Source organism: Oryctolagus cuniculus, chromosome 5 (genome assembly GCF_051225735.1).
Source record: "Oryctolagus cuniculus isolate XC-2025 breed Fujian yellow rabbit chromosome 5, ASM5122573v1, whole genome shotgun sequence".
NCBI classification, from domain to species: domain Eukaryota; kingdom Metazoa; phylum Chordata; class Mammalia; order Lagomorpha; family Leporidae; genus Oryctolagus; species Oryctolagus cuniculus.
Genome location: NC_142871.1, coordinates 152994761 through 153010382, shown reverse-complemented (window position 1 = coordinate 153010382; position 15622 = coordinate 152994761). Strand labels below are relative to the sequence as shown.

At 46.0% G+C, this 15622-nt stretch overlaps 1 protein-coding gene across 5 annotated transcripts in view; it reads right to left on the bottom strand.

Annotated features, from left to right (window-relative positions):
- The window catches only part of CARMIL1 (capping protein regulator and myosin 1 linker 1), a 317914-nt gene that overhangs the window by 101020 nt on the left and 201272 nt on the right, over nt 1-15622 (bottom strand). For all 5 annotated transcript variants that reach the window (XM_017344956.4, XM_089334373.1, XM_089334375.1 and 2 more), the window contains 5 exons: nt 15237-15340; nt 12560-12637; nt 12348-12424; nt 8084-8188; nt 5377-5446 (listed from right to left, as the gene is read on the bottom strand). In XM_017344956.4, the coding sequence (XP_017200445.2) occupies nt 5377-5446; nt 8084-8188; nt 12348-12424; nt 12560-12637; nt 15237-15340 (434 nt within the window). The remainder of the gene's footprint in view (nt 1-5376; nt 5447-8083; nt 8189-12347; nt 12425-12559; nt 12638-15236; nt 15341-15622) is intronic.

The window sequence follows — 15622 nt, the reverse complement described above, 5'->3', positions numbered from 1 at the left end:
TGCAGACCAACACCAGTGTCACTAGCACCACCTCAAATGGTTTTCAAACTCTTACTTTGGAACCAACCTCGAAGTCACAGCACACACATTTTATTGAATATCTGCACTGACGCTAAGTCTTTAGCCTTTGTGTGTGAATCAGGATTAGCCACAGGCCAGAGATAGATCTGGTCCTGCAGGGTCAGACTGTTTTGTGTCCAAGAAAGGGGTGACTGGAAGTTAACTAGACTGTTCTGGAGAGACACAAAGCAGCTCTACAGGCAATTCTAAAAAACGTCTTGGTAAAGACGAAGTAAAGCTTCTGAATAAAAAGTTGTAGAGAGGCAGTACTGAGCTAAGCTATAAATGCTGACATGCAAAATAAGGATTTCCCATATGAATTCTCTTCCTGCCAGACAACAGCTCCCACATGTCAGGCAGCACTGTGGTGCTGCATCAGTGTTATTTCCAGAAACTGTCGGTGTGCCCACTCAACACGAGACACACAGAGGCCCATCAGTTGAAAGCAACGGAACTGGCTGAGCGTCCGATGGGGCCTGGATTCCCAGGTGCCTGCCCTTGGCCACGGCACTCTCCAGTCTCCAACAGCCACTTTCAGTCATTTTCTTACACAAAATAGTTATTGCTTTTGGGGACTGGAAAAATCAAAGGAGGTGATAACCTAATTAACGTGAAATACTTTCAGAAACATTCGATTGTTTTTTGCTTCTGTAAACGGAGAAGGTGCTACACATGTGAGGTTAATTTCTGTATGTATTTATTGCCTTAGCCTCACAGATCGAGAAGCAAATCGAACAAAATTTTAATTCTCCAAATAGTGATGATATCTATAATGTAGATCAGCACTCCCTACTTCATAAATAACCACATGGTGCTTTTTAAAAATAGCAAGGAGAACTCTCCTCTCTCGTTCCTCTCCAGGAGAATATGCAAATACCCTGAGAACAGACTAGCCAGGAGAGACAGCAATGAACAGTAAAAGATCTAGCCCAAGGTGACAGCAATCTGCTTCAGGACAGTTATTCTACACTTACTATCCAGACCCTTTAATTACCACTCTAACATTCCTCTCCTCTGCCCTCCCAAAAAACTCAGCCACCATCTAGAAGACGGACGTTTTCCTTTGATGGTCCTTGTAACGAACCGGATTTAAAATCAGTCGCTGGATTTTTCCATTCCAAAAGAAAAAGCAAATCTGAATCAAAAATTCTGCATGGGAGGAATTTCATAGCAAAGTAAGTTTCCCACTTATAAACATAAAAAGACACCCAGTAGCATGGATAGACTGCTGCACAGAAAGCTCCCAGAGGAGGCCCGAGACTCTCAGTGGCCAGGTCTGCCCGCCCCGGCCGCTGCAGCCACTGCGGCCATCTGGGGAGTGAACCAGCACACGGAAGCTCTCTCCCTCTAGCTCTCCTTTTCTCTGCAACTCTGACTTTCAGATAAATAAAGCAAATATGAAGAAAACACACTTCTAGGGGCCAGTGCCATGGCTCACTTGGTTAATCCTCTGCCTGCAGCACCGGCATCCCATATGGGTGCCAGTTCTAGTCCCGGTTGCCCCTCTTCCAGTCCAGCTCTCTGCTATGGCCCAGGAGTGCAGTGGAGGATGGTCCAAGTCCTTGGGCCCTGCACCCCATGGGAGACCAGGAGAAGCACCTGGCTCCTGGCTTCAGATCGCTGCAGTGCCGGCCATAGCTGCCATTTGGGGGGTGAACCAACTGAAGGAAGACCTTTCTCTCTGTCTCTCTCACTGTTTGTAACTCTGTCAAATAAATTTTAAAAATAAAAAAAAAAAACACACTTCTGAAGAACACAAAACTTGGACCTCCTGAAATGTCCGTTGCTAGGGTCCTGCAGAGTCTCCAGCCCCACGTCCCCATGCTGGGACACAAGGCAGTTCACAGACCCATCAGTCTGCTTCCTCCCCAGACAATCACGGCGTCAGGGAGAACTTCCATTCCCCATCACTCTGGGAATTTCAAGAGTCAATTTATCTGGTCTCTGGGGACAGTGAAGTGCTGGATGCGTCATGATTTTGATGGGTAAACGCTGACAGTGTGACCAGTTAGAGAATGGGCAGAAAGGAAACACACAGAGGCAAGATTGGAAACTTCCAGGTTATCAGAAGCCTCTTTGGAAAAGCGCTGCATGAACTGTGTAGCACTGCACAGAGGTGGTGGAGGATTAAGCACGAATACTCAGGGAGGTGATGCTCCGGCAAGGATGCTATCCTAATCCCAGCGCATTTCAGGAGAGGTTTACTGTATCACAAAGAACAGCGGTTTGAAACCTAGCTAAACTCGGACATCGAGCCCAAGAACAAAATGTGCCAAAACACGACAATGTAGTTTAGAGAAATAATTTTGCGCTTCGCCAATTTTCAAGAGCACCATTATAATGTGTGACTTTGTGAATGCCGTTGGGGTCAGTGTTGTGATGTAGTGGGTAAAGCCACTGCCTACAACACCTGTAGCCCATATAGGAGCCAGTTCGTGTCCTGGCTGCTCTACTTCCGATCCAGCTCTCTGCTAACGGTCCGGGGAAAATAGCAGAAGACAACCCAAGTGCTCGGGCTCCTGCTACCCACGTGGGAGACCCAGATGAAGGGTCTGGCTCCTTGTTTTGGCCTGGCCCAGCCCTGGCCATTGTATCCCTCTAGGGAGTAAGCCAGCAGATGGAAAATCTATGTCTCTGTCTCTAACTCTTTCAAATAAATAATCTTAAAAAAAACTAAAGAAGATGTGGTCTGCAGAACTGTGATTTAAGCTATAAAACTCTGGGAGACGATGGGACTGAGATAACCTGAAGGCTTCCCTATCTCTGCAGGATCAATATACCATATAATCAATAAATCGAACTCTACAGTTGGAATTTGGCCAATGCTCCTATCAGAGATTCATCATTTGATCTGGATTCCTTCCTTAGTTAAAAAAAAAAAAATCCCTAAGGAAAGGTCTACCGGCAAGCGGGTTGAATCTTATGAAATTGCCAGAGTTGCCATCTTCTCATTAAAAAAAGGCCATTTTTAGAGGGTTCACCTATTAAACTGTTTTTGAAAGTTATCTCCAGTAGATCACAAAAGAGCTATGCAACATGAGGCAGCATTCTCAGGGCACAGGGCCCTATCAACTTATTTGAGAAGAAAATGTCTAAACATCCTTAACATCCTAATAATGACCGCTGCCCAGATTATTACGAACAACAGAGAATCAGGGTCAGCGCATTTTCATCATGGCTGTGCCACAAGTGGATTATTTCAGGTTCTCTGCACCTCGGTTTGTTCATCCACAGATATGGAAACCACATGACCCCTGATGCCCATTCCAGGTTTAGAAAAGAATTAAATGAACCGTGTAAGCCCAGCAGCAGTAAAGAGTTTTAACCAGGACAGTGAAGCCACATAGGGTTTCTTTTTTTTTTTTTTTTTTTTTTTTTTTTTGACAGGCAGAGTGGACAGTGAGAGAGAGAGACAGAGAGAAAGGTCTTCCTTTGCCGTTGGTTCACCCTCCAATGGCCGCCACAGCTGGCGCACTGCAGCCGGCGCACCGCGCTGATCCGAAGGCAGGAGCCAGGTACTTATCCTGGTCTCCCATGGGGTGCAGGGCCCAAGGACTTGGGCCATCCTCCACTGCACTCCCTGGCCACAGCAGAGGGCTGGCCTGGAAAAGGGGCAACCGGGACAGAATCTGGCGCCCCGACCGGGACTAGAACCCGGTGTGCTGGCGCCGCAAGGCGGAGGATTAGCCTAGTGAGCCGTGGCACCGGCCGCCACATAGGGTTTCATTTCTCATCCAGTGGTTCGATCTGACACAGCAGACCAGTTTATACCAACTTGCTCTCTTTGATAAAATAACCTTCCCATCCCCCTTTATCTAAACCTTCTTCCAATTAAAATAAAATGTAATGGCATGTGTCCTTTAGAAAGTGCTGGTAAATGAATAATCAATTTGAATTACTAGATTTGGCTTCTACTTTACAGTGTTTTTCAAGGTTTGGCTTTGCTTTTTTCAGGACAAGACTAGGGAAGCACAAAACTGGTGTTTATTGCAGCTCAGACCTAATGAAGAACTCTAACGACTCATGAGCTACAGTGTCAGTTTCTAGAACTCGAGAGGGTGTCCATCTTCTTCAGAGTTTAATGTTGGCTGGTGCCACTACTCCGTCGGGAGGCAAGGAAACAAACACAAAGTACGACACAAATCTCGCCTCCAGAAAACTGCGTCTGGCTGGGAGAACACACAGGAGCCAGGGTAATCACCACATGAGACACATGCTGACTGACACTTGTCACTGTCACTTAGTGCTGGACAATCAGCAAAGGACAGGAGCATGAAGGTGGAGGCAGTCAGAGCAGAAAGTCAGCGGGCAGGCAGGAGATCAACAAAAGCACACACCTTCATTCATGTACCCCGATACGCCAAGGAGCACTGTTCAAACAAGAGCTCCTTTAAGCCCCATGACAACTCCCCGGGGGGAGGTGCTAATGCGATCTCCATTTTGCAAGTACAGACATTGGGATTCTGATATTCAATTAATCCTCCCAGGATTGCACAGCCTGTGTCCGATGCACGTGCAATTACACAAGAGACTGGGCTTAACGGCGTCCTCAAGGAGAAGAGGCCCTGGGGAGGAAGGATTCAGTAGGAGAGTTTCTGGAGGCGAGAAAAGAGGGCATGCGAGCCCAGAGCGGGGAGGAGGAGACACCCACTTCTACTGCCACTCCTGACCAGAGATGGGCTTGACACTGTGGGCCCAGCGGGATTCTGAAGACAACTCAGTGCCCTGCACCTTGGTATTTTCTTACTAATTTCCATAAAATCTAAAAGTTTCAAGGCAGTGAAGGTGTGGGTACCTGTTAAAAGGCAGGTGGTTTTAGTCTCAATACTTGACTGTGGGCTCCTTGATAGATAGGGGTGTTTAGAATTGCTGAAATTTCAAGAGGTAGCTTGTTTTAAATCAAGATATTAAAAATTAAAATTAACAACAACACAGTCATTCTCTTTTGCACTCTCCAAAGCCAAGTTAGGAGATACACATCTGTCCCCAGCAGCGAAAGCTGTAAGTTCACTTTCACGATGATAAAACCACTTTACAGGTTGCTATCTCAAGACCTCATCAGAAGACACTTGGGCAACGTACACTAAGGGCGGGGGCCGGAATTCATTAAAAACACACTTGAATGCTTCCTGAACGGTGTTCTCAGGCTGTCTGCAGATAAAACACGAAACACAGAACATCTGAAACTTGCATAATGGATGTTTTTCTGCTTCATTTCTACACTGTGGATTAACAGTATCACATTTTTTTCCCCCAAGAGAAAGGCAAAGCAATTTGGAGGCTATTATCTACTCCCGAGCATAAAGGGATTCTTACCTCGCAATTGCTGAGATCCAGAGAAACCCCTTTCAGGCTGTGATTACAAGCCAGGCCCAACAACAGCGCTCTGAGGGGAAGAAATGCGCACGTTAGAGACAAATTTTGCACGGTGCACCAAAAAAAATGTGCAAACACACCGAAGAGAGCCCTCAAAAGAGGAGCGCTTTTCTAAATGACAGGTCAAGCACCAAGCAGTCTCTCACTCTTTAAAATGCCAACTGAGCTTCTGCCACCCACTAACAGTACTGGCATAATGGCGTTTATGGTATTCTTGCATCTGACGGGCAGCAAGTCCATCATAAATATAAAACCTGGCAGGATCCCTGCTCCTATGCAAAGAAACCAATGGCACACCTAATTGCGTACTGAAACTAAACTGTTCATCCCAGATAAATTCCCACCTGTGTCTGCGTCAGAAGAGCTTTGCTAATGTTTAGAATGTTATTAGCAATTGTTATTACAGTAGCAAAGTGAAGCTGGTTTTCCCGAAGGAATATGGCGGTGGGGAAATCAGGCTGCATGGCATGTCAGGATGTCAATTTTACCTAGATGGGCTTACTCAAGGGTTTATTAAAGGACCTAGGGACGTGGGACAAGGCACCCAGTGCTGGACAAGAGAAGGCACGGGTCTTGAATAAGGGTTCAGAATCCTGCTGTCCAGCTCCATAGCTACATTAAAGAGACTGGACTCATCACCTGGACATCAAATCTAAGGAAAACTCTATTTTTACAAATCAATTCTATAGAGTCCAACACCACCAAGTAGGATTCAAACAAAAGACTCATATATGCACACATGCGAAAGCAGTAGAAAATGGCCCAGGTCCTTGGGCCCCTGCACACGCGTGGGAGACCCAAAGAAGCTCCTGGCTCCTGGCTTTGGATTGGCCCAGCTCTGGCCCTTGCAGCCATCTAGGGAGTGAACCAGTGGATGGAAGACCTCTCTCTCTGTCTCTACCACTCTCTGTGACTCTGTCTTTCAAATAAGTAAAATAATCTTTTAAAAAAAAATTTACAAAGGGTATTTAAAGCACAATGTTGACAAGTTTGTGTGTATAATAAAGACCCAGTGTTGCTATGGTGAGCACTAGTGAATATTAGCAATTATGTTAACCAATGCAGAGTTATGCTGTGTTACACAGGGCTCAATACATTAAAAGATTATAATACTATGGACCATTAGTAAAGCTACCACCAAAACTAGGCCCACACACTGTAAGGACAAGGTGGTGGTGGGCTTCACTCTCTGTGCAGCGCCTCCAAAGTATCTCACACACTGTAAATGCTCATTGAATACTCACCGATGGATATTAAATTATAAATTATAATTTGTGATTATAAAGGAAACTCCACCCCCATTGAGGATACTGATTCTGACAGCCTTTTTAATATTTATATAAACAGCCAAATCATGAAGCATTTGTTATTTATGGCTGTTACATTTACAGACTTCACATATATCAATTCAACATTAAAAAACAAAAAGCCCACTGTAACATCAGACTTTATTTAGCTGGATCTACTTTTCTTAAAGGTATCCATTGCTTTAACTGTGCAGTACTATAAGAATCTCACACTTCTCAAAAAAAAGAAAAAAAGAGAAAAAAGGCAATTTACAAATTATATAAATTATATGAAGATTAATTTTCTGGTAAAAATTATAACAGATGTTGATTTTGGCATTCCACATGAATTACCAAGGAAAAAATGCTGATGTACACATTAGCTAAGGAAAGGAGAAATCTGTGTATATGTCAGAGCATGTATCTGTCAATGTTCAGAACCATAACAATTTGAAAACAACTTTTGATTCTTTCTGACAATAGTGTTTATTTAATAGTGATTATTCTCAAACCTCAATTTAACTAAAAACTTTAACTTCATCACTCCACCTATGCTAGGGATACTACACTATCACATAAGTTGGCTGCCATCTGGGGCCAGCGCTGTGGCATAGAAGGTTAAAGTCTCCACCTGTAATGTTGGCGCCCTATATGAGCACTGGTTCAAGTCCTGGCAGCTCCTCTTCCGATCTAGCTCTCCGCTATGGCCTGGGAAAGCAGTGGAAGATGGCCCAAGTGCTTGGGCCCCTGTACCCACAAGGGAGACCCAGGAAAAGCTCCTGGCCCCTGGCTTCAGATCAGTTCAACTCAAGCCACTGTAGCCATCTGGGGAGTAAACCAGCAGAAGGACGACCTCTCTCTCTCTCTCTTTCTCTGTAACTCAGTCTTTCATATAAACAAATAAATCTTTATAAAAAAAAAAGTTGCCTGCCAAATAAAAGTCAGACAGATACCCTGTCCTGATTGGGTAATTCAGAAACCACAGCATCTACAGACTGATTCTGCTGCACATACACCATAGCTCCACTATGACTGTCAGTAAAAATTCTTAGACTGAACATCCACACATCCACACACACGCCTACAATGGACTGAACAGAGTTAACATAAAGGCAATAGTACCTGAATCACAACTTCGGCAGGTAAGTGGCTACTGCCAAGGTCACAAGCCAAGGGGAACCCTTCCCATAGCAGATGCAATAACAGAAGACAATATCCTTTTAAAAACCGTGCCGCAGAGGGGAAGGGAATGCTCCTTGGCCTCTGTGGCCTCAATCATCCGTCTTTCCCCTCCCCTCAAACGCAACCGTAATAACAAATTAAACTTTCAAAGCTCTGGAGAAAATAAATTCATCACTCACTTTAAGGGCTCAGGAGACAATTTGGTGCCAGAGAGGTTGATCTGCACCAAAGCCAGAGAGCTACTGAAAAACTGCTTGAATGAGGGGGGCACTTCTTTTCCTTTCCTGAAAAAGACAAGGGCCACAGGTGCAGTTACATGTCCGTCAGACTTACTGGTTCTTCAGATGCTGTGCAGTAATCCACGAATCAGCTGTATTTCCAATGTAAGTTAAAGGGCAAAGAAAGTCAGAAATGTCTGAAAGCTGATCCAGTACAGGTAGAGGGATGAGGTCAGATAGGTTACGACAGGGGTCGGCGCTGTGGTGTAACAGGTTAAGCCTCCGCCTGCGATGCCAGCATCCCGTATGGTGCTGACTCATGCCTGGCTGCTCCCCTTCTGATCCAGCTCCCTGCTAATGTGTCTGGGAAATCAGTGGAAGATGGCCCAAGTGCTTGAGTCCCTGCACCCAACATGGCAGACCTAGAAGAAGCTCCTGGTTCATGGCTTCAGATCAGTTCAGCTCCAGCCGTTGCAACCATTTGGGGAGTGAACTAGCGAATGGAAGACCTTTCTCCCTGTCTCTCCCTGTCTGTAACTCTGCCTCTCATGTAAACAAATAAGTAAATCTTAAAAAAAAAAAAAAAAAAAGGGCCGGCACCATGGCTCACTAGGCTAATCCTCTACCTGTGGCGCCAGCACCCCGGGTTCTAGTCCCGGTTGGGCGCCGGTTCTGTCCCAGTTGCTCCTCTTCCAGGCCAGCTCTCTGCTGAGGCCAGGGAAGGCAGTGGAGGATGACCCAAGTGCTTGGGCCCTGGACCCCATGGGAGACCAGGAGGAAGCACCTGGCTCCTGGTGTTGGATCGGCGCAGCGCGCCAGCCGTAGCAGCCATTTAGGGGGTGAACCAACTGAAGGAAGACCTTTCTCTCTGTCTCTCTCTCACTGTCTAATTCTGCCTGTCAAAAAAAAAAGGTAAGTTAAGACATGCCATGAGTCCACACTGTATTCTCATTCTTTAACAAACTCATTACACTTAGCCCCTCAATCTTTAGGAAATTCCATGTTTGGACCTCAAAAACTTAGGCCACTGATGATGTCCATTTTCCAGCACCTTAAAGAGCTCTGGCCTGGGGTGGCAGCCAACGTGAAGGGGGGCTCTCTGCCTCTGGCGACAGGTTCAGATGCAGCAGCTGCAAACTAACTCCCACCATTAGACCTCCCGACCTCATCCTCCCCAACCTTACTCATCGAGGTGTTTGCAGCATCGTTTCTGCTGAGCGGAATGGCGTGAAGCCACACGACAAACAGCCCATTCGGTTTTTACATCCATAACTGCGAAACTGGTCACGGCAGGCCAAATATTAGGAGATGTAACACGACAAATGAACTAGCCACAACTTCCAAATGTACCACTTGTTATTAGAGTCAGAAGGAAATGGACCAGACAGCTCAATAATAAAGTACAGTCAACACCACACTGCAGAGTCCACCTGGGAATCTGACACTTCGCTGCCCTCTCTCCCTGAGCCAGCTGGTGGACGGCTGCACCCAGTCGCCCCGCACACAGCGCTCAGCCTTGTTTGCCAGTGACTCACGCTCTGTGGGGAGTCACAGCCTCCTAGGAGCATCCTACACGATATTCATGGACAGAAGTCTGGGACAACCTGCTCATAGGTGACAGCTTTTTTAAAAGAAGTTTTAAAACAAGATAATTGCAGGCTATTTGGAAAGAACATTCTAAGCAACCAGAATGTCTAGCTAAAAAGACAAAAAAAAAAAAAAAAAAAGAGGAAAGAATCCTGGTGGAACATGATATGAAATATTTCAAACAACTCTGGCTCCAGACCCTGTAACGATATAAACATGTATACTCCTAGCCCTTTTTTGATGAGCAAATGCTGCCGAATTATTCTTTGAATCTTCTCCTCCTGCTGTTTTGTCTTGGGGTTGACGGTTGCAATGTTTCCCAACATCCACTGCCCCTTTCCAAGGGAGGATGAAGCTCTGTCACCTGGCGCACGGCCAGCTTGGCCATGACAATCTCAGTGTCTCAATGCAGTGACTTGGGAGGCATGCACTGCCGCCATCTCTTCCTCTTCTGCTCCTTCTCAGAGCGGAGGTGATGCAGCCAGCCCCCTAGAGATGTGGCACAAAACCAGCTACTGAAAGCCAAGTGCGTGGGTGGGAGTGGAGGGGACCAGGTAACAACCTCACCTACGCTGACTGACAGTGAAGAGGTTATCAGTGAACAAAAAAGTAAGAAGAGCTTGGGGGCCAGCGCTGTGGCTCACTAGGCTAATCCTCCGCCTTGCGGCGCTGGCACACCGGGTTCTAGTCCCGGTCGGGCACCCGGATTCTGTCCCGGTTTCCCCTCTTCCAGGCCAGCTCTCTGCTGTGACCCAGGAGTTCAGTGGAGGATGGCCCAAGTGCTTGGGCCCTGCACCCCATGGGAGACCAGGAAAAGCACCTGGCTCCTGCCTTCGGATCAGCGTGGTACACTGGCCGCAGCGCGCCAGCTGTGGCGGCCATTGGAGGGTGAACCAACAGCAAAAGGAAGACCTTGCTCTCTGTCTCTCTCACTGTCCACTCTGCCTGTCAAAAAGAAAAAAAAAAAAAAAAAAGAGCTTGGCTAACAATGCACACCTTGGTGTCAATTAGTCATCTCCACATAATTACTAAAGGCTTTCTAGGACTGTATCTAGGAAGGGACTTGGTGGTAAAGAGTTCAATCACAGCCTTTCGTCTGGAAGACAAGACACTTTGTTAGTAGGATTCTGCCCTTCAAGCTAAACAGCTCCCCTGCAGATCAATTATCACAGCATCCACAGTCCCATGAACTCAGAGAGCCGATCACATAAAACTCCTCACGGGCCACGCTGTCATCCGGGGACTCGGTCTCCGTCAGTTACAGCTGCGCCACAGCCTGCTTCAAGAGCTGCCTTCAGCCACAGGAGCAGAGTGGATGGATTCCATCCATACCTTGGAGTAGCCCTCAAAACACAACATCTTGGAAAACACTCACTTCTCCCACCATCACACCACCTAGACTTTATACGCCTCAACCCTACGCTATCAGGGTGTCGGTGGCATATTTCTGCTACTGTGAAGATTCGCATCCTCAAGGTAACTGATCAGGAGTACTTTAAAATATGTTATTTATCTGTCAGGCACGATTCTGAAATAAAGCATGCTAAGAAACTGAATCTTATGAATAAGTGAGGGTTATTTTCTTGAATATATGAAGCTTTTAAAAAGTTACCTACTAAAAATGGTGATATTTCTAAAACTGGGCAATAGTCCATGTTATTATTGGGAACATAATGTCTAAAATAGCGTATACAACTTGTGGTCAGAAGAATGAATGCTAAGTGTTGAATGGTCGTATTATATGAGAAGGCATCAGGATCCTATAGCTACGTAACTCACGCACTTTTCAAAATTCTTCTGTATTTTCTATTTTAAGTTGCCACTCTTCATAAATCCTTGCTGTGTCTAATCTACTGCCTTGCTTTGTAAACAGTTATGTCAGCAGGTGGAAATAAGATATGTAAATTGGCCCTCAGTTTTCTTAATAATTAAAACACATGAGCTTTGGGTTAACTCTTCTCCTTGCTCCCAGAAGTAATTCATATTTATTTCCAAGTGCATCATTAAGAAATACCTACAGAAGTTTTTAAAAGGGTTTTACTTTATTAAGAGAAAGGACCCATCCACACATGAGAAATATTGTATCATCATCATATAGTCCACATAGGTGGCTTGGAGGTATTGGTAAGAACATTAAGCTGTGGTTAAAATATAAACAGATGGGGCCAGAGTTGTGGCACGGTGGTTAAGTAGCCACCTGCAACACTGGCATCCCATATGGGCACCAGTTCGAGTCTCACCTGCTCCACTTCTGATCCAGCTTCCTGTTAATTGCCTGGGAAAGCAGCAGAAGATGTGCATGAGCCCCTGCCGCCCATGTGGGAGACTCGGATGAAACTCTGGCTTCAACATGGTCCAGTCCCAGTCATTGCAACCACTTAGGGGAGTGAACCAGTGCATGGAAGATGTCTCTCTCTGTGTCCCTCTCTCTCTCTGACTCTTTCAAATAAATAAGTCAATCTTTAAAAAAGGAATAAATAACAAAAACTTGGATTTTCAAGGCCTAACAGTGATAGATAAAGGTTTAAGGCCATCTTCTTGCATGTACAATTTTCACCCTTTTCCCCTGTTTTCACCATCACTAGAGCTTTCTCTCGGACACGCCCACACGACACAGCCAGTAGAAATACGTCCATACCGGTGAGAGAAGACAGCTCTGGAGAGATTGAGGACAGCTAAATATTGAAGGCATCCACGGAGAAGAGCTCCACAGACCTGAAGAAGAAATAAGGCTCTCTTATTTTCAAACACTTGTAAGTCCAGGAGGCTATTCTATTAGCGAGAAAGGCTCTGTGCCCCACACACTTCTCTGAGATCCCTGGGGTTGGGGGGGAGGGGGGGATGATTTACCATGTCCAGAGAACATTCCGTATTGGATAAGTCCAGATGAGTGATGGCATTTGGCTGAGCCAAAAAATTATACATGTGCTTGAAGTAAAAGACAAAACATAAATATTAAACTCTGGAAAAACACACACACATACAATGCAAGTTCATGTTTGGAAAGGAAGTTGCCCAAATTCCCCAGGATCAGTCTCTTCTCCTCCCAAGAGAATTCATAGTTTTCTGTCATTCCATAGTTTTCTGTCATCCCATCACCTCCCCTGTGAGCAAAGTTCCTAAGAATTTTAAAACAAAATTATGTCTGAGTTTAAAAAAAAGGACAAATGGAATCTTGTGGACCAAACTCCCTTTCTGTCACACTTGACTTCGTTTTCCTGATCAGCTCAATCTTCATTAAACAACTTTTGAAGAGTGCTAATTAATTCTGACTCCTGAGATTGAAATACCACCTGAATCGCAGTCACTCTATCCAAATGCTAATCACTTTCAAAAATGCTCAAGAAACCACTAATTTGAATTTGAACCATAGGATGGTCTCAGGCTTATACCCTCTTCTTTGTCCAACAAAATGGTTTCTCTATCCTTAGTTTACTTCCAAAAATCTAACAAGAAATGGTCAGACAGCACACTTACTACTGTTTAAAGGGAAAAAATTAAAGTAAACCTCACACGTGGCCAAAGCACTTCAGGTTTCAGAGTCCACAACGCCTAAACTTTCCCACACCCCTCTCCAGGTACATGGACAATCAAACAGCTCCCTCCTGTTCTCTGATTGCCCTGGGGGAGAAGCAAGTGTCAGAGTCCACCAATGAGAGTCCAAGCACCTGCTGCTCCTCCACCTCACCGGATGTCACCAGACACAGCAAACGCGAACAAGTGCATGCTGGCAGTGTGTCCGTCTTGGGCCAACAGTGAGTATACGATTTTGGCTGCATGGTACTTCCAAAAAAGATAAATAAATAAATAACCCTACCATGGAATTCACAAGAGCAAAAAAAAAAAAATTTACCTACAAACAGATACACAGGACGCATTGTATTATCAAAAAATCACTGCTCTCAGACATGAGGCTCCTCACCTCTCCCTCTGCCTGGCACTCCTTGGGCCCAGTGTTGCTCTCAGCCTCCAGCTGGGGGAGCTCTGATCACCCCACAGTGGTGACCACAGCCCCTGCACCTGCTCAAGAGCTACCTACGAGAGAGCGTCAGCCCACCCAGGGCCAGAAAGAAGCCCCTCCCACCTAGCTCTTATCACGCCCCTGTCCTCTCCCCAGCGGAGCTGGGATAAGACAATCCTGGCCAGGCAAAGAAGTCTAGAGCTATTCTATAGTCCTAGGGCACTGTTACAGCGCCTCTGGCAGCCGAGCCTCACTGAAGCCTTAGTTTCTTTCCATCTTCCCCTCTATGCCTCTCCCGGGCCACTGTATGGCGCTGCTGGTTTCACACTGAACGCCTTGCTGCATCACGGAGGGGGCAGATGGATAAAGCTGACAACTGAAATTGGAAAATGCATCAGAAAAAGTCAATGATGCGGCGGGAAACAAGGATCACCTAAATGATTTCAACAGTGAAGGAGGGAACAATAAAACACTACAAAAGGCCTGAATTTGTATTCCCAGCCTTCCTGTGAAGGAAAACATGAGACAGACTTCCACAGCATTTGTCATTCCTATACAGCGTGGAATGCAAATGAATCGTGGTGGTTGTGGCTGTGTCAGGTAGGTAGGATTTCTTCTAAACTCCACCAGGGTGAGTGGAGGGGACCTTTCTCTACACATAGTAATGCAGCCACACCTACTCACCCTGACAATCAGGTCTGCCAAAATGCGGATGACTGATTCAGCTGCATTTGGGAAACCTTCTTAGAAATGAGCAGGAACATTTTGCCTTCACAGTCAAACTGTGCTGAGTTATCCCAGGTTAATCCTATACCCCCCCACAGGCTAGACCACAAATGGGGCTTATTCCAATAACCCCTTTAAATTGCAAACTATGAAAAGCTACTAGAGTTCCCCACAATATTATTTAATGCTAAAGTAGTTTGATTTATGTTACCAGCCTTTCTTATCAGGCAACTGTAATGAGGTAATGTTTCAACATGAAGAAAAAAGTTTCTGCACAAAAAAAGAAAAGTGTTTCCAAGAAGATCTGAACTTCAGCCTAATTCAATGAGAGGAAAAAAAAAAAAAAAACACTCTGGAGGGGATGCTGAGGCGCAGTGGGTTAAATCCCTGGTCCGCATCACCAACAGCCCATATCGGCGCCGGTTCAAGTCCCCGCTGCTCCACTTCCAATCCAGCTTCCTGCTAATGCACCTGGGAAAGCAGCGGAAGATGGCCCAGGTGCTTGGGCCCCTGCACCCACGAGCGAGGCCTAGAAGACACTCCTGGCTCTTGGTTTCAGATCGGCGCAGCTCTGGCCGTTTGTGAATAAACCAGCGAATGGAAGATTTCTCTCTCTCTCTGTAACTCCTTCAAATAAATAAATCTTAAAACAACAACAACAAAAAAGCTCTAAGAGTTTCCACTAAAATGCATCATAAGCTTATACCGACATGATTTAAGGTGTCATTATAAAGAGCACTGAAGGCAGGGACATAAGCTATAAAGCTGGGTTTAGCAAACTATTCCAGGCTGATGCAAGAAGCTTCAGGGAGGACTGAAAATGAGGGCAGGAAAACGTACCGAGAGGTCGTCTCCGCGCAGGACGTTCCCTGAGAGGTCGAGGTGGCTGAGGCTGGAGGCCGTCGAGGGGTTGGCACTGAGTGACTGGCAAAGGCTGTTCACCCCTGCAACAACAGCAAGGAGACCCCGCTCAGTTCGCGCGCCAGGACACCGAAGGACGTTGGACTGTTGGTGCACGGCCCAGCTGCCCCAGGAAATCCCAAGGCCGGCGTTAAGCCCAGGCGCGGTCTGCTCTGGCGATCGGTCCCAGACACAATGCATCTCACAGAGCAATGGAGTCCACGCCGCTTTGCTCCACGCCTCTGACGGGTGCAGGGACAGCAAGGGCTTTGCTCTGAACTCTCAGAGTGGCACCAACACTCTCATTAGCAATCTCTGTCCTCTTA